The 22,877-nt window shown below is 41.3% G+C and overlaps 3 protein-coding genes across 3 annotated transcripts; 2 read left to right on the top strand and 1 right to left on the bottom strand.

Moving 5' to 3' along the window:
• Nucleotides 1–1,972: 1,972 nt before the first annotated feature.
• On the top strand, nucleotides 1,973–10,026 carry LOC100276988 (uncharacterized). Its single transcript, NM_001150667.2, has 4 exons — nucleotides 1,973–2,083; nucleotides 2,159–2,498; nucleotides 8,881–8,970; nucleotides 9,542–10,026. The coding sequence occupies exons 1-4, from the start codon at nucleotides 2,067–2,069 to the stop codon at nucleotides 9,770–9,772; spliced, it is 678 nt and encodes a 225-aa protein (NP_001144139.1). The 5' UTR covers nucleotides 1,973–2,066; the 3' UTR covers nucleotides 9,773–10,026.
• LOC118472968 (DNA-directed RNA polymerase subunit beta''-like) lies at nucleotides 2,505–8,827 on the top strand. Its single transcript, XM_035961032.1, has one exon. The coding sequence runs from the start codon at nucleotides 5,624–5,626 to the stop codon at nucleotides 7,298–7,300; it is 1,677 nt and encodes a 558-aa protein (XP_035816925.1). The 5' UTR covers nucleotides 2,505–5,623; the 3' UTR covers nucleotides 7,301–8,827.
• A 2,273-nt stretch (nucleotides 10,027–12,299) lies between the features above and the next one.
• On the bottom strand, nucleotides 12,300–18,311 carry LOC100279065 (uncharacterized). Its single transcript, NM_001354577.1, has 9 exons — nucleotides 17,699–18,311; nucleotides 15,318–15,455; nucleotides 15,160–15,229; nucleotides 15,002–15,072; nucleotides 14,831–14,919; nucleotides 14,608–14,740; nucleotides 14,299–14,531; nucleotides 13,058–13,534; nucleotides 12,300–12,904 (listed from the first exon to the last, which is right to left on the bottom strand). Exons 1-9 carry the CDS (start codon nucleotides 18,203–18,205, stop codon nucleotides 12,703–12,705), a joined length of 1,920 nt encoding a protein of 639 aa, NP_001341506.1. The 5' UTR covers nucleotides 18,206–18,311; the 3' UTR covers nucleotides 12,300–12,702.
• Nucleotides 18,312–22,877: the final 4,566 nt, after the last annotated feature.

The following is a 22,877-nucleotide window of genomic DNA, read 5'->3' as shown; positions in this document are numbered from 1 at the left end:
CTTTTTTTTGTTTAAGCAAGCGTGTATGGTGGTGCGTACCTGATGACTGACAATATACGAGGGAACTTCTACCGGCAGGTGTTAGGGGTGAAACAGGTCGGGTATACCCGTCGGGTACCGGATACAGGTAGTGCTAATACCCGTTTTTCGGATACGGGTTCGGGTAGTTTTATATTCGGGACGGATACGGGTAATACCCGGATACTGTAGCTTCGGATTCGGGTTGGATACGGAGCAAGAACTACCCAGAAAATACCCAGATATTCGGGTCGGATACGGGTACCCGGAATTCGGGTACCCATTTTTTCTTTTTCTGCATAATATAGTTATAAAATCATAACTTTTACATATGAAATCAGATGAAGATAAAGTTTATATGAAAATTGTAGAGCTTGAAGAGATCTATAAGTTTGTAATACATCATTTTTTGTTTAAATATATCTTTAGACCAAAATCATTGAAATAATGTCCAAATTTATATCAAATTAATAGACTTTATCATTTTTATGTGTGGGCTTAAAGTTATCTCCATGTGGGAACTTAAGTTTATCTTTTTATTGACTATTTATTAGTATTGATAACTTATTTGTATTTTTCGGTCGATACTACAATATTTTAAGGATTTAATTGTATTTTGATGATTTTCTATGACAAGAAATTAATAATACATAAATAGCCTCAAAAAATCGTGAAATTTTATGAAGACACAACATATATCCATATATAACAATAAAAAATGTTTGGATCATAAGATCTATAAGATACCCGCGTTTATTCTATTTCACTTTCACTTATTTGTATGAGTTACATGTGAAATCAGTGTAAATATCTAAGTTTCAACATAATTAGTACTTTACTTTATCATTTTCATGAGGACTTGAGTTATCTTTGTATAAAATGTTTATTAGTTTTTGTAACTTATTTGCAAATTTTGAGTGAAACTAGAATATTTTATGAATTTTAAATATTGCGGTGTTGGTTCTATAATGTCCTTGTGATAAGTAACTTTGAACTGCATGATGTCAATTTTATCGGTTTCCTTTCTTACATTTGATCCATCATATACATGATTATGTATTGCTTAACTTATGTGTTTGTTGGATGGTTGGACAATTAATATCATCGGACGAACTACCCGACAATTATTCGGTACCTACCCGAGTAGTATTTGTTATCCGTTTCTTACCCGTCCGGATTATTACCCGTTCTCGTCCTGTATCCGTCCCGAATCTTAACTACTCGTATCCGGTCCCGTATCCGAGAGAAATACATTAGGGTAGGATACGGGATGACCCTGTATCCGACTGTATTTGTCCCGTTTTCATCCCTAGGCAGGTGTGGCACGTGCTCTTCAATGATGAGACCATGCAAATTATGGCATATATCGAAGTCTGCATGATACTGATGGTTGCAATGTAGTAGTAAAACAGCTAAATTAAAATAACAAAAATTATGTATGGCTAGGATTACAAATGGATTATGAAACATTTTCTTATAACAATATAAGACACATTTTATATATAAGTTATTATGTTATTATATGTTCCCGTTGCAATGCACGGGCAATCACCTAGTATAAATTATAGATAAAGTATAGATATAGAGTACGTCGCTGAACTCACAACTATAGATGGCCAATAAGCACGAGGCCTGCGAGCCCGGCACGAAGCCCGCCTTTTGGGTCCGGTCCGAGCCTGGCCCGCTATTCGTGCCGTGCCGGGCTTGGACAGGAAACTAGGCACGGTGAGCTAGCCCGGCACGACCCGTTTACCTCTAAACCCGTTTTTTTACACTAAAACGTGCTTACTGGCCCGTTTAGCCCGCTTTTCGGCCCGCTTTTTTTGTGCTAAACGGGCCGGCCGGCCCGCTGCGGGCCGGGCTTAGACAGGAAATTGAGCCCGCGGGCTCAGCAGCCCCGGCCCGGGCCGGGCTGGGCGGCCCGTTTGGCCATCTCTACACAACCCACACAAGTACCTGCAACCTTCTAGCCTTCACCAACCCTGCCCCCTCGTCCCTCGACGTAGCCGACGCCGACGCCGGCGCCGGCGCCTCTCCGAACCGACGCCATGCCCCCCGTCAAATGGTACCGTACTCACACATCGCGAACTTTCTTCTCTCTCCTCCCACTCCGCCTCAAACCGCGGTTTTCGGCGCGCAGGTTGATGCACTGGCATCCGAGTCCCGGGGCGACGCTCAACAGCCAGATCCTGGCGGAGGCGTGTGGCTGCGCCGAGTCCCTAGGCGGCTCCAAGGACGGGCGGTGGAAGACCTCCATCTTCTTCTACCGCGCCATGACCCGGGACGGCGCGGGAGGCCCCGCGGTGCAGCAGCACCCCGACTTGCCTAGGGAGCTCCTCGGCGTCGCGCTCCACGAGCGCCCGGGTCTCTACTTCTCCATCGTCCGCGCCCAGCGCCTCGTTCTCCAGGCCGATGCGGCGTTCCCCCAGGTCATGGAGAAGCTCCAGTCATACAGAATCCGCGTCGCCCTCAACTTCGAGGTACCTTTTGCTCTTCTGGTTCCAGATTCGACCCCTGTATTTAGAGTTTTGCTCTTAGGAGTCTTATTTTGCTTTGATTCAAGCGATAGCGGACAAATGTGTTTGTAATCGATCTGAAACTGTCAATTATGCTGAACTTCAGTTTACTCATTTTGTCTTCCCTTCTGCTAAGTGAACAAATCTGTATTTTCTGTTCAAATTGGACTCTGTCTGACGCTTGCTTAATATATAGTCTCAAATTTCCTGGCGAGAACTTCATGAGGAAAGCCACAGCAGGTGTTGAGTGAAACAGGAGAACTAACAAGGTTGATAACTGACAAGGGCAAGCAGCATGTGGCACATATGAGTTAGTAGCTTAGTATACCTGCCACTGAAGAGGGTTTGGGCACACCAGTACTTCCCCACACCCAAATCCAGGTCATCATTGTGCATACCTTGTTACCCTCCGCAAACTCCTCCATACACATTTGCCCAAACCCACCGGATAACGATCAAGCAATAATGGGGAGGTGCTTGGAGTTGGAGTTCCCTACACTAGTGGGTATACCCATTTCTAATGGTTAAATAGTTTTCTACCCATACCAATGGACCTCACTATCACCGACCGAAATCAAATTCACTCACAATTCAAAAACCACAGCACCAATCAAACTAGTTTCTGGAAGCTTATAGAGGATATGGGTACAACTGTGAAGTATCTAGGAGAAGAAGACTGAAAAGGTAACTTGAGTCTGCAGGCTCGCCTCAAGCAAAGCTCGCCGTCGGGTTCAGGGTCTGGTCGCTCAATGACCTGGTGCTGTTGCTGCTCCTTGGTATATATAGTATCTGCAGCTCCTTGGGTTGGCAGGCACAGGCTCAGTAAGTCAGCCAACGCTGTGCTTTGTCCATGTCCCCATCCGGTACACACTACAACTCCTGGTCCTCATCGATGTGGGCGATGTGGATGGGGATCGATGAAGGCGAACAATACTCTTCTTTATAGGTGTACATTTGGGCCGGACCTGATGGGCTGGCCCGAAGCATGAAAAAAGTACGGCCCAAGCACGGCACGACCCGTATTTTAGTGTCGGGCCGGGTTTGGGCCAAGGTCGCGGCCCACGGGCGGGCACGAGCATGGCCCGTTTAAGGCAGGCACGAAATTGCCCATATAGAGGCACGAAAAGGCCCATATATCATTAAAACCACACTTCAATCCACACTTTCATGTACTTGATAAAAAAACACAAAGCTAGAGATGATGCTTTTTTGCAACTTTGAATTAGAGTATGTGATGTATTTACTTTTGTTATGAACATTAGACAATGAACTGAATTTACGAACTCTGTATGGATTTGATTATACTCTTTTTCCTTATAACAAAAGGATTTTTTAACAAGGTAGTCATTGCATAGCTCTAGTAACTTAATAGAAATATTAAGTTTTCTTTTGGACTTTTGGTCAAATTTAATTGTCTTATCTTTTTTTTAATTTGTTTTGAAATTTGGGCTCTGACGTGATTTTCGGTCCAGAAATTCTTCTTACTTCAATTAAATTATTTCATTTCTTAGTCGGAACCTTAGGTGGTTCTCGGAAGAAGATAGCGAAAAAAATTATCCCTAAAGTCGAAACTAAAAGGAACGTATAAACCAATGCTTCCATAGATTCGATCCTGGTTTATTTACAATTATAACTTCCACACCTATTCACTTATCATTTGGGATCATTTCCCATATAAAAAAAGAAAAAGAGTCAAAGAAAGGACAGGAGATGTTCCTCATGTCAAATCAAACAAAAAATGGAGGTGAAAGATACCATAGCAATGTGGTATCAGGCTGCCTGTCTCCTTGTAGTTGGATCTCCAACTTTTTGGAATGTTCCAAATTCCACTTGAGCATCCAAGTCTGGATCAATACCAGCAAAAACATCTCGGAACAAGGTTCGAGCGCCATGCCAAATGTGTCCGAAAAAGAAGAGCAAAGCAAAGGTAGCATGACCAAAAGTGAACCAACCCCTTGGACTGCTGCGAAAAACACCATCTGATTTCAAAGTAGCTCGATCTAATTCAAAAATTTCCCCTAATTGAGCACGCCGCGCATATTTTTTTACAGTAGCAGGATCAGAATAACTTACTCCATTAAGTTCGCCACCATAGAACTCCACCGTTACGCCTACTTGTTCAACACTATATTTGGATTCTGCTCTTCTAAAAGGAACGTCCTCTCTCACAATTCCCTCTTCATCTACCAAAACGACCGGAAATGTTTCAAAAAAAGTAGGCATACGACGTACAAAAAGCTCGCGTCCTTCTTTATCTCTAAAGACGGGATGTCCTAACCATCCAACAGCTATGCCATCCCCATTGTCGCGCTATCTTCTTACGAAATTTTGTTAGGGCATCTATAACAGCCTCTGGTTTAGGCGGGCAACCCGGCAGGTAGACGTCCACAGGAATTAACTTATCAACTCCTCGAACAGTACTATAGGAATCTGTACTGAACATGCCCCCTGTAATAGTACAGGCTCCCATAGCAATGACGTATTTCGGTTCAGGCATTTGCTCATATAATCGCACTAAAGATGGAGCCATTTTCATTGTTACCGTACCAGCTGTTAAAATTAGGTCCGCTTGTCTAGGACTTGATCTTGGTACCAATCCATAACGATCAAAGTCGAATCGTGAGCCTATTAATGAAGCAAATTCAATGAAACAACAACTGGTACCATATAGAAGGGGCCATAAACTTGAGAGTCTTGACCAATTTGAAAGATCGTTTGGTGTAGTTGAAATAACGGAATTGGAACTTGTTTGGTCGAGTAACGGAAACTCAATCAAACTCATAATTGTCTCAATGGAATCTTTTCCTTCTTTTTTTTTCTGAATATTCAGTTAAGACCATTCCAAGGCTCCTTTTCGCCATGCATAAACTAAACCAACAACTAGGATAAGCACAAAAATGAAAGCTTCGATAAAAACGGATACACCCAATACGTCGAAACTCATTGCCCAAGGGTAGAGAAAGACTGTTTCCACATCAAAAACAAATAGAATAAAAAAAAGGAAAAATTGGGTTTATGTTCAACGGAAAAAATTTCTCAAAAGCAAGGAAAAGTATTTTGTTTCGGTTCGACCTGCAGTCGCATATGAAATGGACGAAGGGATAAATTTAGCAACACTTTTCCCGCAGGATCTCCTGCAAGAAGAGGATAATCTCCAACTTCGACTTGTCAATTTTATTTCTCATGAAAATAGCAAGTTAACTCAAAGAATTTATCACACGAATAGTCAATTCGTTCGAACTTGCTTAGTAGTGAATTGGGAACAAGAAGAAAAAGAGGGAGCTCGTGCTTCTCTTGTTGAGGTAAGAACAAATGATCTAATTCGCGATTTCCTAAGAATTGAGTTAGTCAAGTCTACTATTTTGTATACACGAAGAAGGTATGATAGGACAAGTGTAGGATTGATTCCCAATAATAGGTTAGATCGCAACAATACCAATTCCTTTTATTCCAAGGCGAAGATTCAATCACTTAGCCAACATCAAGAAGTTATTGGCACCTTGTTGAATCGAAATAAAGAATATCCATCTTTGATGATTTTGTTGGCATCCAACTGTTCTCGAATTGGTTTATTCAAGAATTCTAAATATCCCAATGCGGTAAAAGAATCGAATCCTAGAATTCCTATTCGAGATATTTTTGGGCTCTTAGGCGTTATTGTACCTAGTATATCGAATTTTTCTTCATCTTACTATTTATTAACGCATAATCAGATCTTGTTAAAAAAATACTTGTTCCTTGACAATTTGAAACAAACCTTACAAGTACTTCAAGGACTTAAATACTCTTTAATAGACGAAAATAAAAGGATTTCGAATTTTGACAGTAACATCATGTTGGAGCCATTCCATTTGAATTGGCACTTTCTCCATCATGACTCATGGGAAGAGACATTGGCAATAATTCACCTTGGACAATTTATTTGTGAAAATTTATGTCTATTTAAATTACACATAAAAAAATCTGGTCAAATTTTCATTGTTAATATGGACTCCTTTGTTCTAAGAGCAGCTAAGCCTTATTTGGCCACTATAGGAGCAACTGTTCATGGTCATTATGGAAAAATCCTTTACAAAGGAGATAGGTTAGTTACGTTTATATATGAAAAATCGAGATCCAGTGATATAACGCAAGGTCTTCCAAAAGTAGAACAAATCTTCGAAGCGCGTTCAATTGATTCACTATCGCCGAATCTCGAAAGGAGAATTGAGGATTGGAATGAACGTATACCAAGAATTCTTGGGGTTCCCTGGGGATTCTTGATTGGAGCTGAGCTAACCATAGCCCAAAGTCGTATCTCTTTGGTTAATAAGATCCAAAAGGTTTATCGATCCCAAGGGGTACAGATCCATAATAGACATATAGAGATTATTATACGCCAAGTAACATCAAAAGTAAGGGTTTCCGAAGATGGAATGTCTAATGTTTTTTTACCTGGGGAATTAATAGGACTATTGCGAGCGGAACGAGCAGGGCGGGCTTTAGATGAATCGATCTATTATCGGGCAATCTTATTGGGAATAACAAGGGCTTCCCTGAATACCCAAAGTTTCATATCTGAAGCAAGTTTTCAAGAAACTGCTCGAGTTTTAGCAAAAGCTGCCCTACGAGGTCGTATTGATTGGTTGAAAGGTCTGAAAGAAAACGTAGTTCTGGGGGGGATTATACCTGTTGGTACCGGATTCCAAAAATTTGTGCATCGTTCCCCACAAGACAAGAACCTTTATTTAGAAATTCAAAAAAAAATCTATTCGCGTCGGAAATGAGAGATATTTTGTTTCTCCATACAGAATTAGTTTCTTCTGATTCTGACGTAACAAACAATTTCTATGAAACATCAGAGACCCCGTTTACCCCTATTTATACGATTTAAGTATACATAAAGCAATTTTTTTTACTTTAATTTAAACTATACTTTTGACCTTAGAATGCTAACAGGTCTGATTTTCGATTTTGTACTTAAATTTAAATTGTGTTTCGGCTTTTTATAATTTTGGGTCACCCGAAATGAGCCCGTCACGTTTAAGCAATTACGTGCCAGACCGTGGGTCGAGGGCTAGGCCCATGGGCCGGCCCGAATTAAATACGGCTCGGCCCGAAATTCAAACGGGCCAGGTCAGGCGGCCCGAATGTACACCTATACTCCTATTTCTCAGTGGGGTTGTGCCACTGAGCATTCATTTCGCGCAGCTTCTCTAGGATCACGGCCATCAACTCCTTCGTCGTCATCAACTTATTAGTGGGGCTCCCTAGATCGGAATTGGATCTGGTACCAATTGTCGCTGACCCAATTGCTTAACTCAACCACACAAGGAACAATTTGGTTTACTGGAATATACTAGGAGGTTGTGGATGCATAGATCAAAGGAAGCAGAAAGGGATAGGAACTCTAGCCTAAGCTAGCCTCGAGCAATCACTTGCCTCGACTTGAGCTCGCGCTTGCCGCTGGTTCTGGTCCTCGGCACCCTTCCATTGCTACAACTCCAGTATTTGTACGATGCATCTCGTGGCTAGCCGTAGTGGGCTGAAATAGGATCAGTCCAGCCCACATGCCCTTCGTTTGGCCCAATCTACAATATACCTAGTACCCTGACACTTACCCTCCCCAATCTTGTTCATACTCACCCAAACAGCAACAGTAAAGCTTTTTAGTCCCAAGCAAGTTGGGGTAGACTAGAATTGAAACCCAACAGAGACCATATGTCAAGGTTTAGGCACATTGACATTTGTTTTTCATGCACTCCTATTTAAGGCTAAAATTTTGGGTATATTCCATCTTTTTAAGTCTCCTTTTACTGTTTTTTTCCCATATCAACTTCGGCTTCCTCTTGCCTGTCTGTCTTCTCATTACTATCGTGCTTTAGGATTCCACTAATCCACTATGAACTGGTGTGTATGGACTATGGAGATCTCCTTTGGACATCTCAACCGGTGTTGTATGAGCTTTTCTTCAATTGGGGATAGGTGCCCAAAGCCACTGGATAATTATCAAGCAACAGGGGAGAGGTGCTTGGAGTTAGAGTGTTCCTTGCATGATCCGTTACTAGGGGGTATACCCATGTGAAACCTATTTCGGATGGCTAAACAATTTTCTACCATTACCAACAGGTATAAGAGTTAGGATGGGCTCAACTAATACCCAAGAGTTTCCACAAAGATCTCAAAGCTACCTGAAATTAAAATATTGGGTTATCAAAGGTGTATATTTTTGTTCAAACTCAACTAGCTAGGTCTGTTTTCTGTTGATTTTGATTTGCTTTCTGTTTTTCTATGTTAACCTCGTCACTTTTCTGTCATAATCTTGTATACAACTTCAATTATTTTCATGTGTTTGAATATTCTTCAGGGGTTTCAGTATCAACTGGGTGATTTCTGCCTGAGGATAGGAAAATGTGTTCCCAATAATTCTGAAGCACTGAGAGGAATCATGATGGAGGTATCATTTCATTTTCTTCTTTTGAATTCTCTTGTACTGATGTGAGTCCTGTGATTGGTTCTTTGCCTTTTCTTACTAAATATCAAAATCAAACTAAATGATATACTTAAGATTTAGATTTGGTAAAATACTATTTAAAAATATGCTAGTCTAAACCAGTAATCCTTAAGAGCATCCTCTACTCATGACATGGTACATTGGTACCTATGACCTGGTTCTTTTCTTTGAAAGTTTGACTCTGAGGTCTACTACTAATTATAAATTGACTAATATAAATTTAAGCACTAACTTATTGTTAGCTTGATGAACTTTGGTTGGTGTAATACCAGTCTTTAGTATCTCTGCTTTACCCGTAAAACATGTGAGCCTGTTCACTTGCTTCGCTACTATGACTGCTGTTAAAGCATGTTCAGTATCTTCTCTGCTAATACCAACAATAAAAAAAATCTGGACAAAAAACAATAGTTGAAAAGTTCATGTTATTTAAACTGGCCATGCAAACCTACTTTAACTAATGTTGCTCAAATTTACTGGCAAGCTTGTTTGAGTTTTATTCTTACCCTTTATGCAGGTAGAGTATTATCCCCTAACTTCCATTGAAAAATCCAAGGCAGTCATGGAGGACTTCTTTGACATATGGCAGGAAACAGTTGCGAAGAAGTCATTACCTGGTCAATTCATTCATGTAGACTCAAACTTTTCAGAATATGGTCTTTCAGATCAATATTCTTTTCAACATACTGCAGTTCAATATGCAACTTGCTTGCAGCAGCTCATGGCTGCAGTAACAGTAAGGGGTTAGCTCTAGAGAGATTCTCAAAACCACTCTATAACGTCGTAGGTTGATTGTGGCAGCATTCACAATGCCTGGATATATGTTGTGTAATTGACATACAATTTACAAATGGGTTCCCTTCCTCATGTTCTTTTAAGATGCCCACTACAGGTAATTGGCAAATTGCAATGGTCACATTCTGCGTACGTGGTGGGGTTGCAGGCTGAGCCTCCAGCCTTTCTGAAAGCACTATTTTGTGCTTGAAATGGTGCACATACTAGTCAATCTGACAAAGTTACCGCTGTCTCCATTACATCCAAATTAATGATCGTTTTGCCCTTTTTTAGGTACATACAAGGTTGTCAAATTCTCAATTGTAGATTCTAAGGGGGTGTGGGGTGTTTGTTTGGGATTATAATCTGCATAGATTATATAATCTAACAACTTTTAAATTAATTATATAATCCGGACAGATTATAGTCCCAAACAAATACCCGCTAAGGTCATTTGTTTCCTTCCAACATTATATAATCCTACTTATGGATTATATAAACGTTTAAGCATCTGCTTGATTATCATAATCTAAGTATCTAGATTATACTCTTCCCGTCCTATTATATAAGGTGTAACCACCTATGGTTCAGAGACTAAAAATACATTTAATTATCTCTATACCACTGTATCGATGCACGTGTGTATAGAGAGCACGTCTTATATTGACAAAAACAAAAAATGGGTACACTTGGATTCTAAGACGGAGGGAGTATAATCTATCTAATAATATGTATTGTTTATCTAGATTATATAATCTATCAATAATCTGTGTTATTTGTTTGTACTTTAATTTATTTAAGCAGAATCATATAATATAGAGGGTAAACAGACATGACCAATCTCTCTCAATGAATTACAGAGGTCTTCAGGTAATATTGTAATCATAGAACCGGTGAAATGGACATACAAAGTTACTGCTTTCCATTACAATTAAATTATAATTCATTTTGGCTTTTTAGTACATCCAAGGTTGTCAAAGTCATAGATTCTAAATATCTAAATCGAAAAAAAAAATCTCAAAAGATTGTAATCATGGGACTGTGTACATAAAAATTGTAAAAACTAAGCACGCGTTGTGAGAATTGTGCGTGATTTTTGTCAAAGATGTGGGCCGTGGATGGCCCAGTGGGAATTGTGCGTGATTTTGTTATGGGTGTGGGCCGAGGACGGCCCAGTCTGGGTGTGGTCTATAACGCCCTTGCTAAGGAAGAAATAAGGACTAGAAAAAAAGATTAGAATAGGTTAATTAGAGGGATCTAATAGTTAGAGAAACTATTAAATTTAGGTTAATTAGATATAGGATTGGATATTATTGTTATGGTTTAATTGGGCTTCCCTTCAGTGATTAGTAGTATTAGTGGGGTTGAATTGTTTGTTTTTTCTTCACTCCTTTCTTCTTACTACATCATCTCTCTTTATATAAAGAGAACTTCTGACCACAAAAGACTCAATTAAATTATAACTTATCATACCCACTCATATCTCTAGTTGATCTAAATCTAACAGTATCTCTAGTTGATCAAATCCCTTTAATTGACCTAAATCTAGATTAAATGATTCTAATTGATCTAATCTCTCTCCTAAATCGTATTTCTTGCTCCTTCCTCCGCAAGATTAAAAACAAGCCATTGACCACTTTAGTATTTTTATTGAGTTATGCAGAGTACAATAGATATTCTTGCTCCCAAAGTTACATCGATAGTTTATTTATTTCATAAATTCGATTAGACAAAAAATAGAAATCTTAATTTATGAAATAGATTGCCTTATTCATCCTCACCTCTTAGGCATCATGGTCCCTACATGTGCCATGAACTTTATTAATATTAATTTATAATACTTTATTTCCTCTTATAAGTAATTACATATAGTCTAGTTTCATTCTAAATCTGTTATGGGTGTTGGGCCTAGGACAGCCTAGCTAGGGCTGATGTGAACAATATCTATTGTACTCTAGCATGACGATATTCTTCCATTATTCTTGCTCCCAAACAAGACCTTAACTCTCTTAATATATTCCTCAACTTCCACACATCATAATGGTTGGTTGGGTGGTCGGTACCATTTTTTCTTTTTATTTGAAAGAATAATGGATAACTTATAATTTTGGGGAACAATTATCTGTCACACCATGGTACCAAGCACAGCCCCATAGCAAAGGCACACACCAACTCAACTTTGGAGATGAGTGTGCATAACCGAGTGAGCACCCCCAGCTCCACCAGGCACTAAGCCAACCACGATATACTACCGAACCAATTCGGGTCCGGAAGCGACCAAGCACACCCAATCAATTTGAGACGACGCAGTGGGGGATACAAGGCCAGTTTCATGTAAATTAGTCGGATATATGGATAGCTATAACCTGACACATTTTGCACAAGTTCAAACTGTTTTCTTGAGACTTGAACATATAAGCTAGGGTTGTATGCACAATCAAAATCCGTTGCTGCATTCTGAATGGCTAGCACTGGAAATGTATGTTGTATGTACCATTGTATTTGCAAATGTAGTTGTGCAATTCTGCAAACAATGTCTTGTTACAAATAATCAAGTACAAAAGTTGTGGAAAATTATAAGCCCTCGGCATACACTCCTCCAGTGTGTGTATCTTTTATGTACCAATTGCAGCAAATTTCATAGCCTCATAGGCCTAGCCACTCATACTACAGTCGTGCAAAAACTGATTCAGTCACGCCCGTTGCAGAACATCCATTATCCATACTGTGTAGTCCAGTAAGGGCTGAGACTGGAATTAATTGTCCCAGCAGTGGTGTATTCATTGGAACGAATTCACTGACCGTGGCTCGACAACGGTGTAAGTAACATCTGGCAGGCAGTAAGAGGCCTATATTTTCTGACTTCAGAGGCGTGGGTTAAGAACCATCAGCACACCTGCATCTTCATTCTTCACTATGTTGCTCACATATACAGCCAGGCAAGGGATTTGCAAAGAAAGACTCTTCTAGCTTTGGGAATTCGCCAGGCTCCCTAAAATATGGAGCACCTATTCTATCTTTGTGTAATCTTTTCACTTCTGAGCTGAATATATCCCAAGGCACTCTTCCTCCATCGAATTCATCTATCAGGTTCACAAAATTCATCCTGCAGGACAAAGAATCAGATATTCAGAAGAGAAAAAAAGAGACGAAGAAGTGGATGACCGCTTGTCTACAACACAAACCACAAGGCTAGATGTTCATTCGGCGCAAAATTAAATTGACCATAACAGACCCATCTAACAGTTTAATGTATTACCTGTCTGGATTAACAGTCTTTCTGAAGTTCTCAAAACGACGATGTCCTTGTACAGCTTTTGCCATATTTCCATCATAAGTGTAAATAAAGACATCACTCTGAAGAGCCACGATGTAATCAAGACCAGCAAGCATATTCTGATGGTTTTTGAAGGGTGCAAGTTCCTCTTCTGTTGCCAGCGTAGAATGAGAATAAATATTGGGAAAATCGTCCTTCAGAGCATTCATGCTTCCATTGCCAAAAGCTTCACCAGCAACCAAGTAAATTCTGGTGCTTCGAGTGAAACCCAGTCCTTTGAGTAAAATTGAAGTTTCCCTTGGCGTCAAAGGACAGCCACCAAGGCTTCTTCTCTCAGTAGCATTGATTTCTTTCTCTTTCCAGTGACTGACTTCATACCGCATTTTACGCAGTTCCTCCTCTTCTTCTGATGTCAAGTTATGGCTGCAACCAGTAAAAGCTAGCATGTCCTTCTCGTACCTGAAAGAAATCAAAACTGACACAAATTAATCAAATGAGCAAAGCTTGAAAAGTACTGCAGCTTACTTTGTGCATGATTACTATAATATGTTAATACATGATTTATCTTAATGCGCTAGAAGGTGTAGATAGAGAGTTCAGTAATAAGATGTATTAGTATGGTTACTTAAGGATTCGAGTAAAAATTCTGTTTTGCTAGACTAGCTAAACAAACTTCGGATATATGGAACCATACTTTTGTAGAATTATTTGCTGCTGTAGTTCCAAGAACTTATGGCTAAAATTTCAAAGCAATTTTCTAGACTAATTAATGATTGATAAAATTTAACTTTGTTAGAGAAGATGATATCATAAAATACTGTCAAGCACTCAGGCAGCAGGCCTGTTTAAGATCATCCATCATATACTCATATAGGCAATTCACTCAATCTATCAAAAAGATTACAATTACAGCGAGATCCACAACATCTTTTGATTGCAACCTCAGTTGTCTTTTCTTTAAAGAGACAAGATAGTAATTCTATCTGTGCTTTCTCTGATATAGCAAAATGATTTATGTATTCTGTCCATGCAATACAAGATTTATCATTCAATATTTTGAACATAGAGAATGTAAGATTTAAATCCTCATATTGTTACAAATATAAAACAACAGCTAAATGGAGAGTCAGGATTAAGAAATAAAATAACTGACTGCACTAATCATGCACAAAAATAACAATAGAAATATGCAAACAGAAGCATCCTTAGATCAAGGATCTTGCCTTAGATGGAGAGCAAGATATGGGCTTCGGTCCTGACGCATTCTTGAAACTAGGGTATTACCAAGATCTTCAATTGTATGAGAATACTTCAAAGATCTGTAATTAACTCGGCATCTTAATTTCTGAATGTAACTAGGAAGGCCATTGTTAGCAAGGCGAGAATCTGTATGTGTAAAGTAAATGACTTTGTGTTTCTTCAGAAGGGGGAGGATTTCATCTCTGTAATAATGCACCTGCCCAGAATAAAATACTGAGTGAGTGCTTTCATCATATCTCAATACTTAAAGACATCGAGTTTCAGGCTTCAACCTTCGACCAAGATACCGGAGCTTTAGCCAAAGGTTCAATGTCACTGTATTCAGGGGGAAGTGTTTCAACAATATCAATGTCTTCTTTCAGTGACTCAATGAAGTGCCTCCAGTTGAAAAGGTCCTTAAATTCACTAGTGAAATGAAGAACCAAGAATGAGTGCATTGATTGACAAGCCTATAGTGGATTTAGAGATAAGAAGGTTGCCGCTGGAGATCCCAACCTGTCATCTGCCCAGTAGGATGTATGATCGAGTGAAGGAAGAACCAGAGTTGCCTTCAGGATCTTAGCAACAGCAACCATGTCACATATCTACAATGTGAGGAACAATGCCATCAGATATCAGCCATCAAATACAGATACCTAGAACAGATCTATACAATAGTAGCCGCACCCCAAATCTCATTTGATTCAAACCTCCATTTGCATTTATGAGAATGTAACCATTCGTATGAGAATCTTGCTCTACAAAATTAAGAACAAGAGACTAAATTATGTCAAGAAAGGCCAGAAGAAAGGCTAGATATATTACTGACATACAAACTAACTTACTTTTATGAGAGTTTGAAACAATGCATTGTCTGAAATTTGTACTGCTTGGCTGAGACCAGATATCAGAGGCCTACATGAAGCACCAACAAAAAAGAAAGTAAAGTTTCATAAATCATTGCTGACAAAAGGATGGGTCTAGGCAGAGATATACTACTAGCCTCAGCCACACCGTCTTCTCTTCCACCGATGCTAGATTCCACTGTCATCAAAGTCCTGTCACTCTCTTTTCCTCCCATGTATACGAAGTGATGATCAGCTTGATGCACTTTCTCACCAGAGAAGGAGATAGAGAGATCCTACAAACATGTAAAAATGCATCCAATTTGCATTATAATATAATAGTACCAAACCTTCTGATACTTAAATCCATTATATGGATCAACAATAAATTTGGATTAACTATAAAAAATCCAGGTTATATAAACTTCATGAAATGCTGAAACAATGTAATAAGCTCAGGGCATACACAAAAATACAACACGATTGGAAATAAACTATTGCTAATAAAAGCTCAACCAAGGGGCAAAGACACCCTGAGGGCCTGTTTGGTAACAATGTTTTTTAAAACCATAGTTCTACAATACTATACATTGCAATTGTCATGACAATACCATAGTTTTGGTCACTTCCAAGAATACCGTAGTTTTGCAATATTGTATGGATACAATAATGTAAACCATAGTATTTAGACAAAAGCTAGCCATGCCATGAAAACTTTGGGTTGGAGCGGAGTTTTAAATACTCCAAAAATATCATGGTATCTAAAATACCATGGCTTTGAAACATAATTTTTAGGATTGCAACCAAACACCTCATGGCATAAAATACTTAAATATTCCTATAAACCATGGTATTGCTTAGAAACTATAAAAATACCTTGCTTCCAAACAGGCCCTAAAGGCATTGCTTCAAAGGTCAAGACTCAAGAAAAGGCACCTGACAGCTTGTTCTTACCGGTAAGAGGGCATGGTTGCCACAAGCACTCATGCTTTTGGGGAACACAGCAAGGGGCCTTTTTGTGCGAACCAGGGTTTGAGCCCTGGTTGGTAGCCTCACAACTGGAGGACTTGTCCTTATGCTACAAGAATGTTCACTGCCCAGACCAAACAGTCTTTATGTATAAATTTAGGCATAACAGAGGCGACTCTAGAAAGATTCGGAAGAGAAATTTCCGAAATTGGTCGTTGATCAAATCCAGCGTATGGAAGTCTAGCATTGGCTAATTGCTAGACTAAATAGAGAGATAAGGGCACTACTCTAGTCAATGGTGAGAGGCAATAAGAAGGTTGCAGTTTTGATCTGGCAGTACTCAGTAAGGAATTCTTATGTATAAGCCCAAGCAATGAACACAGAGATTAATCGTATTAACTAGGGGTGCAAATGATACAGATATTTTCTGACCGTATCCAAGTTTGAATCCGTATAGAAGAGTACAGATCCATCCATACCCATGTTCTGATGTTCACACACACGCACCCACATGCCCCCCCCCCCCCCCCCCCCCACACACACATGACACAAGAACTATCCGACACAGTTGACACCATCGGTATTTGAATCCGAAACCAAGACTGTAGCTATCTGACTGTTTGCACCCCTAGTATTAACTACCATATGCACACCTATGGCTAGTAAAGACCATGACCATTGATGACAAAGACAAAAGGTGTCTATATGAGACCATAGACATATACGGGAGAAGAAAACGAAGGTGCACAAACAGCCTACAGAAACCAACTGCCAATAGAGTAATAGACAGTAACATTAGAGCTAGTGTCTCTTTGTAAGCCAACTGCCAATACCTGTCCGTCTGTACCGAAAGCTTCTCATTGGTACCTATCTAATGAAGTTCCATAGAACAGTATAAATGTAACATATCAGGTGCAAGTCAACCTATTGGTGCAAACCAACAAAAGAATGGAGGTGGGAGAACCTTTTAAAAAAAATCATATAAAAAAGGTCTTGCCACCTCCATTCTTGTCTCCATTCTTGTGTTGGTTTGCAAGTTTTGCACCAATAGATTGGTTTGCACTTGATATGCTCCCTAACTCAAATGGTCCAACCTAACAGATCCAAAACCAGATTATTTTTGCTAGGCCGGTCTCTTATATCTCCCAGCTATTTCATTAAAATGATTTTTTATACAATCCAAACTAAAAGGATCACAACAGAATGCAGGTCCCATCAGATATCTGTTAAACCATTGCGGTCCTAATCCCACTGAGTGAAATTACAGCTGGAAATTACTAGGCTCGCAAAATGCATTGCTACAATTGGGAATGCTAAGGGTAATAAATTCTATGAAAAGGGGCATCTGATAAACAAATTCAGAAAATCGTGATGCTTTCTGCAACGAGACCACCGAGCTTGCAAGTAACTGAACAAGTAGGCTGAGAGCATGTTTATTCATCATGACAAGTTGGGATAAGACATTTAGGTGACTCTCCAGGAGCTGTTGATCATGACTCAGGAGGGTGAACAACATAGGCGTATCAAATAATAACAGCTACCATTGCACATAAAAATCCTAATTATTTACCTTCAAATCGGCGTCTTTGTCATTGCCAGGGAGGGCGAACCAGCCGCCCGCCAAGATCTTGACGACGCCGAGGAGCAAGCACACGCCGCAGAAGGCGAGGAACAGCATGTTCCCGAGCTTCCTCCTCTCGCGGATCCCCAGACCAAGTCCGACCGCGCTGCCGCCGGAGACCGGCGGCTTGAAGAGCCGGAACCGGAGGTGCTGGTTCTGCTGGCTCTGGTGGAGGAGGAGGCCGCTACCGGACGACTCCACGGAGTCCGAGGGAGGGCTCCCCAACCCGTCGCACCTCGGCGAGCGCGGAGAGCCGATCTGGAGCTCGATCTCGCCGCCCCCGCCGCGCTTGAACGAGCTGGCCCGGCGCGTCATGGAGCCTCCGCCGGCCATGCGGGGGCTGTGCAGGCGCTGCTGCTGGTGGTGGCGCAAGTGGTCTCCGCCGCCGCCGCCGCCGGAGCCTGATGTCCCGGCACCGGCTGTCCCGCCGTTGCCGTGCATGGGCTGGTACCCCATGTGGATGCGATGCAGCCTCCCAGGCCGACCTCTGAAGTGGCAGTAGCCTTTCCTTCCCAGACCCCACGTGGTCTCGGCACTTATGGCAAAATTAGGGGAGGCGCCATTAATGGAGCTCGGTGGGGAGGTGAGGACTGAACTCGAGGAGCGAGCGAAGACCGCGTAGTGGGAAAAAAGGAGACGGGACACGGGAGTGAGGAGACAGACACACAGGGAAACGGTCAGACGTGGCACTGCAATTACGGCCTTGCCATTTGGACGCGTCGGCGCTCGTTCTCGTTCGCATGCAGAAATTTGAGAAACTTCCATTTCGTCCGAGATCTCGTCTTGATCTCTCAGCTGCGGTAGTAACTGCGGACTCTGACAAAGGGAGGAAAAGATCAGCTCAGGTGGGCCGCGTGGTTCGAAAAACAGCTTCCGCTAGATTCTCGGATAAAGCTGCTTTCTAGAATAGATCTCTGTATCGATTGGTTGGAAGGAGCGAACACGGAAGATGAAGGGTATTTAGAGGGTGTTTGAATGCACTAGAGATACTTCCTCCAGTGCAGTAAAGGTAGTCGTTTAGGACATAATTGTGCATACCAAGGAGTGATTAATTATCATAGAGTTTTCCCTGTTTGCCCCTATTAAATAGGGATATGAGTGCATTAATGTCACTAAAACAATCAGGCTTGATTGGTTGCTGCAGCAGCTCCAAGGCATTCTAGACTGGAGGTCTCAAGTTCGATTCCTCTTAAATGCATCTTTTTTTGTGCAATTACTAGGGGCAATAACGTCCAAATCCCAGACCCACGCGCGCTATGACTTCTTTTTGTGCACGCTCGGTCACGCGCAGGATGACTTCTTTTACTGCACCGGAGGGAGTAATAGTTAGTGGTTAAAATTAGCTAGAGATATTCAAACACCTTAGCTTATAGTTTAGCTATTAGCTATTTTTAGTAAATTAACTACTAGTTAGCTAACTATCTGTTAGCTAGCTAATTCTACTAGTATATTTTTAGCTAATTAACTATTAGCTCTAGTGCATTCAAACACTCCCTTAGATGCACTATAGATAATAGTTAGTTGACTAAAAAATTCTAGTATAATTAGCTAATTAACAAATAGTTAGTTAAGAGCATCTTCAAAAGATTAGTCAATTAACTCGTCAAGCCAAATTTTGGCTACTTAGTAGCAAAATAAATCTCCAACCGACTAACAATGTGACTCGTCAAGCTATTTGACTCTTTAAATTGGTTCCGTCACTGGCCAAACTTGGCTAGCCACTCTGACTAGTCAAACTAGATCCTGTTGGACTGATGAGATGCTACATATAAAGTGTAATCTTTATGAAAAGATAAATATAGAGTCAAATAGAGAGCCAAAAATTAAGAGTCGCTTGGAGATGCTCTAACTAGTAGCTAATTTACTAAAATAACTAATAGCTAAACTATTAGCTAGTGTTTGGATGACTTTAGCTAATTTTAGCCACTAACTATTATCTCTAGTGCATTCAAACACCACCTAAGACTAAAAAAGTGAGTTGGCAGTGAGTAGGGCCAACTTTTTTACAATCTAGCCCTTTTGGGTTTTTTTTTGCACAATTATGCCCTTTGCAGTTTCATTTTAAAAAATGGACCCCCCGGCTCGGCGCCATTATATCGCCGAGCTAACGTGTGACGGCGCCAACATTGATGGTGCCTGACTGGGTGACGTGGATGGTGAGGTGGTGGGGGTCGGCGCCATGGATCTTGGCGTCGACCCCTGGTACCGGCAGAATCGTGTCAGGGGGTCGGCGCCATAGATCTTGGCGCCGACCCCCTTTATACCGCGCGGGGTCACCTTCTTCCCCGTTTTTCTCACTCTTGAAACCACGTCGCTGCCTCGCCGCCCACAGGCCCACGCCGGCCGGCCCGCCACCCACGCGCCCCGTGGCCCCGCCACCCCGCCGTCATCCGACCTCGCCCCGCCGTCACCACGCCACCGTTGCCCCGGGCCGCTGTCGTCCGACCTCGCCCCCGGCCATCTAGGTAATTTTTTGAGTATTTAGTTAGTATTTTTAGTTATTGTGTTAACATTTTTGTTAGGTATGTTAGTTTTGTTGCTATAATTAGTTGTTTGTTGAATGTGAGTGTCATGAAAATGAATGTGATAAATGCGAATTTGATCGAATATGATGAATGTGAGTTGAATGTGCAGGTTTTAGTATCCTCCCCGTGCAGGGGAGGTGCTGTCAAAATTTATACTTAGTTATTAAGTAGTTAGTTATAAGGTGGTTAGTATTTTAGTGGGTTGTGGTTATAGTTATAGTTATGTAGCTAGTTATTAGTGGGTTGTGGTTAGGCAATAACCATCCATAGTGGATATTGAATGTTTAATTCGTGTTTCAAATAGATGGACAATTTTATGAGCTTATATCATGGAGGCAATGTGGAAGAAGATCCCTATGAAAATGCCAAGTTCATTGACATGCGACACATGTCTGTACTATTTGTTGGTAGACCCTCCTTGAGCGATGTGTTTACAAAGGCTAAACAAAAGCTAGGTTACCATGAAGATGATGACATTGCGGTTGATGGAGTGCTTAACATTGGTCATCCACCAAATGTCATAAGACGAGTCATCCCAATTGATTCTCAACTGGATTGGGATAATTACGTTACTTCGGCTATGAAGACCTAGTTGCAACTCATGGAGGTTATGATGCGGTCGGTTGTAGTAGATCGTCCCCCTGAAGACTATGATCGTGCTGTGGATGACGTGCCAACTGTGCCTGATGCTCAATCTGGCCCTAATTTGATCCCATTAAGTCAGCCAGGAGATGGCCTACAGACATATTCTGCTGCGTGTATCCCTTTGGCATAAACCAATTGCAGTAAGTTTCATTAGCATTACATCTTCATTTTGGACCATGAGCACTTTGCTCATTCCATTTGACGTGGGACTGATGATCTTGTACATGTTGCAGGAGAGACCGCTGCTCTTGTGGTTGATCCTTAGACCGTGGCACGTGGCTGCTTCGGTGATGGATTTATTGCCTCGAACAATCCTGAGTTTAGGAATGAAGAGGAGCCATATGCCTTTGCTATGGCTGCTGATTCAGATGATGATCGTCTGGTTGGTGAACTCGCAGAGAGTGACATTGAGATGTTGCAACGTGTTTTTCCAGACGGCCGGGATCCAAGAGTGCATGAGTTCAGCGATCTGTCTTTCTCATCAGGCAAATGTAGAAGGAAGGGATGATGAGCTGCTAGATGCTCCTGAGGTCGGTCCTAGCATGATGATTGAAAAGGGTAGGGTCTTCAAGGACCTGAGTGCCTTGAAGAGGTGGTTGCAACATTATGCAGTCTTACGTAAGAGGCCGTATAGAGTAATTCATTCGTACGAGAAACATCGTTACACGGTTGTATGCAACAAGGATAACTGTGCATGGAGGGTCTGTGCTAGGATACAAAAGATCACCGCAAAGTGGAAGATAACAAAAGTAGTGGGGCCACACACCTGTGCTGAACACGAGTTAACGATGAAACATCGCTAATTGACATCTACCCTCATTGGGAAGCAGCTTATGGGAATACTGCAGTCGGAACCAAATATGAAGGTTAGGTCAATCATGAGGATTGTGGAGAATGTGTTTGATGGGTATAAGGTAACATATGGTAAAGCTTGGAGGGCTAAGCAGTGTGCGTGGAAGATGATATATGGGGACTGGGAGTCTAGGTACGAGCAGCTACCTATTCTTTTAAATGCAATGAAGGCGGTTAATCCAGACATGCATTATGAGTACATCCCTAAACCAAATGCATGGATTGATGGGAGGCAGATATTCTTCCGTGTGTTCTGGTGCTTTCCCCAGTGTGTGGATGCCTTCCGACATTGTCGTCCTGTCTTTTCAATTGACGACACGTTTCTGCTTAGCAAGTACCAGGGCACTCTTCTAATTGCCATATCCATTGATGCAAACAACAAGCTAGTTCCCCTAGCATTTGCTCTGGTTAAGAAAGAGAACAAAGACAGTTGGGGTGGTTTTTGCGACTGGTCCGGATACATGTGGTTGGCCCAGAACGGGAAGTTGGTGTAATATCAGATCTGCACCAGGGAATACTCAACACGGTCCGTGAACAGATCGATGGGTACCCTCCTTTGTATAACAGGTGGTGTACTCGACACCTTGCTGAGAATCTTCTGCGCAAGGATGGTGTCAAGGATAACTTTGAGCTTTTCTAGGAGACATGTCGCCAGTTGGAAGACAAGTTCTTTAGAGAAAAGTTAGAAAAGCTCAAAGTCACAACAAATACCGAAGGCAGGGATTGGTTGACTGGATTGATGCCGGATTTGGAGAAGTGGACAAGAGCTCACGACTTAGGTGGATGGAGATATGAGTTCCAGTGTAGTAGCATGGCTGAGTCATTCAACAAATTATTGTTGGGCATACGTGGTATGCCAGTCACTGCTATAGTATCCTTTACCTTTTACAAGCTTGTGACATGGTTTAATGATAGACACACCCATGCAGTTGGATTGCAGAATGAGGGAGAGAGATGGGCTCCAAAACCTAAGACTTTTCTAGAGAAGGCAAAGGAAAGGGCGAACACACACACTGTTGATTGTTTTGACTTATAGTCAGGGACATATGAGGCATTCCTTCAAGCTGGTACTACTTCCAACGTCGAGTCACAAGAGTCTAGGAAGC

The sequence above is a fragment of the Zea mays genome, chromosome 7, assembly GCF_902167145.1.
Source record: "Zea mays cultivar B73 chromosome 7, Zm-B73-REFERENCE-NAM-5.0, whole genome shotgun sequence".
In the NCBI taxonomy this organism is placed as follows: Eukaryota; Viridiplantae; Streptophyta; class Magnoliopsida; order Poales; family Poaceae; genus Zea; species Zea mays.
The sequence above is the reverse complement of the archived record's forward strand: the minus strand, read 5'-3'. Positions and strand labels throughout refer to the sequence as shown.

Excerpts from the sequence above, each read along its gene's own strand:
- LOC100276988 (NM_001150667.2), top strand. Across the intron at positions 2,499-8,880 it reads GCGTCGCCCTCAACTTCGAG|GGGTTTCAGTATCAACTGGG; the intron begins GTACCTTTTGCT and ends AATATTCTTCAG. Across the intron at positions 8,971-9,541 it reads TGAGAGGAATCATGATGGAG|GTAGAGTATTATCCCCTAAC; the intron begins GTATCATTTCAT and ends CCCTTTATGCAG.
- LOC118472968 (XM_035961032.1), top strand. The coding sequence starts at position 5,624 with ATGGACGAAGGGATAAATTTAGCAACACTTTTCCCGCAGGATCTCCTG.
- LOC100279065 (NM_001354577.1), bottom strand. The coding sequence starts at position 18,205 with ATGGGGTACCAGCCCATGCACGGCAACGGCGGGACAGCCGGTGCCGGG. Across the intron at positions 15,073-15,159 it reads TGTTTCAAACTCTCATAAAA|AGCAAGATTCTCATACGAAT; the intron begins GTAAGTTAGTTT and ends TTAATTTTGTAG. Across the intron at positions 14,532-14,607 it reads CTCCGGTATCTTGGTCGAAG|GTGCATTATTACAGAGATGA; the intron begins GTTGAAGCCTGA and ends TATTCTGGGCAG.